Source organism: Nanorana parkeri, unplaced genomic scaffold (assembly GCF_000935625.1).
Source record: "Nanorana parkeri isolate BGI_ZX_2015 unplaced genomic scaffold, ASM93562v1 scaffold4084, whole genome shotgun sequence".
In the NCBI taxonomy this organism is placed as follows: domain Eukaryota; kingdom Metazoa; phylum Chordata; class Amphibia; order Anura; family Dicroglossidae; genus Nanorana; species Nanorana parkeri.
In genome coordinates, this window is record NW_017310351.1 from 11,937 (window position 1) to 14,088 (window position 2,152).

General features: G+C 54.6%; 1 protein-coding gene across 1 annotated transcript in view; it reads right to left on the reverse strand.

The window, feature by feature from the left end:
- LOC108803716 (guanine nucleotide-binding protein G(i) subunit alpha-2-like) overlaps positions 1–2,152 on the reverse strand; it is a 12,841-nt gene that overhangs the window by 1,503 nt on the left and 9,186 nt on the right. Inside the window, exons 5-6 of the mRNA XM_018575537.1 lie at positions 976–1,167; positions 9–343 (exon numbers count right to left, since the gene is read on the reverse strand). Coding sequence (XP_018431039.1) covers positions 9–343; positions 976–1,167 — 527 coding nt within the window. The remainder of the gene's footprint in view (positions 1–8; positions 344–975; positions 1,168–2,152) is intronic.

Sequence of the window (2,152 nt, forward strand, 5' to 3'; positions counted from 1 at the left end):
TCCATGACCACTTCCATCCATCTCATCCCAGAACGCCGGCCCGGATCTGGAAGGACTCAACCCTTCCAGAACCTGCGAGAAGCCGACCCGTCCCTGCTGGCACTGCCACAGGTTCACCAACCTTGGAGATGCTCCTGATGGCGGTTCCGAGACCTCCGTCACATCCGATGCCACCCTACGAGGGGCGCTCACACTGGGCACATGCGATGCCACCCTACGAGGGGCGCTCACACTGGGCACATGCGATGCCACCCTACGAGGGGGGCTCACACTGGGCACATGCGATGCCACCCTACGAGGGGCGCTCACACTGGGCACATGCGATGCCACCCTACGAGGGGCGCTAGGGGGGGGATTTGGGGTTCTCATTAGATTTTTAGATACAATGTGAAAGGTTAATAAAAGCTCCGTTAGCTCCTATCCGCCGGCCCTTTAAGGCAGGGGTAGCCAAACTCCGCCCCCTCCAGCTGTGGTGAAACTACAAATCCCACGATGCATCTCTCTGCCCGGGAGTCGTGGCTGTGAGAAGCTTGCAATGCCTCATGGGATTTGTAGTTGCACCCCACAGCTGGAGGGTGCGGAGTCTGGCTCCCCCTGCTTTAAGAGGAACGTCATTCCAGAGCACCGTCATCCGTTTGGTGGGTGGAGCTTCCTGATCATGTGATCACTGTGATTGGGAGTCCGTGCTATTGGCTTCTTGCCGTTGCTAGGTGATCGTGAGCCGGCACAACCGAGGTGCGCATATAAGAATGATCTCGGTGTTGTCATATAACAGCCGGCGGGAAGGGGCTGGTGTTCTATAACCTTTACTATATATATATATATGGGGGGAGGGGAGGTATACGGATAGTATATGGCTGAGTGCGACCTGTATGTGCAGACCGGGGCTAATCCTAAAGGTCACCTCTACCATTAGACCCATTGGGTGAAACGGTTTCAGTGTGAGGGGAGTTGTGTTTTATATGATCACAGCACCCAATATTGACCCTAACAGGGGCCCCATCCCGACATAGGGGCCCCATCCCACATCTGCTCACCATCTCCTCGTCTTCCGCCAGGACGAGGTCGTAGGCGCTGAGAGCCACGCAGAAAATGATGGCCGTCACCCCCTCGAAGCAATGAATCCACTTCTTACGCTCGGATCTCTGCCCGCCGACATCGAACATCCTGCAATGAGAAGGGGGGAGGGGTTACGTCGTGTTGGAGGACCCGATCTGTATACAATGAATTGTCCCTGTGACCGAATATGATAAAAGAGAACCTGTCGCCCCCTCCCCCATCCACAGAGCGTCACTGCCCCGTCCTGGGGAGTATTATTGCCAACCGCCCCCCTCCCCCTATCCACAGAGCCCCCCCGATATTTCTTCTGGTGTCACAGACTCAGAAAGTGAAGGGGAATCCCAAGTTGTCACCGGTGTCACCAGAACAGGAAGTGAGGAAATCTTCCAACAAAGACATTTGTAGAAGGTAAAATTGTGATATTCCCTTTCACTTCCTGTTGTGTTTCAGGGACAGGAAATGAAGTCTCACCGACAGGACACAGATGGCAAAAAAAAAAAAGAGCATTGCTCCATCGCCCGCCCGGGTGACACCGCGAGGTTATCTATGTCTTATTATGAGGGAGGTCATGTGACACGGGACAGGACGCACACTCCCCAAAACTCCCCCAGATACACAGCCCGGGAGGATGAGGGCGCAATTCTCGGCGTGGCCACGGGGTGGCACTGCGGGGACACCGCACAGGAAAGCCTTTCGGTCTCCATTTTGTCTGTTTATTTCGGATCTCGGAATACAGCGCGGCGCCTCCAGATAGGTCATCGCGGGATGCCGGGGGAGGGGTGACTAGCCCTCGGGGTGTGGGGCCTCCCGGGGGGGGGGGCCAGAAAAGGAAATGGATTTGTACACACATTATAGGGTCCCCTCTGCTGCTGATGACAGGGCCCCTTCAAGTGAAGATGGGGGGAGATAATTTCCCAGCGCACAGCCGACTTCCTGCTCGGGGAGGATCCCGCAAGTTACTTTGTTTCTTTGGTTACCGGAATAAATACAAAATTTACCTCAAAACTCGTTTCTTTCCGGAAGTTTCACATTTCTCCATTTCTATCTTTTATGATTTAAAGGGCAAGTCCACTATTGTAACAACTCCCCCCCC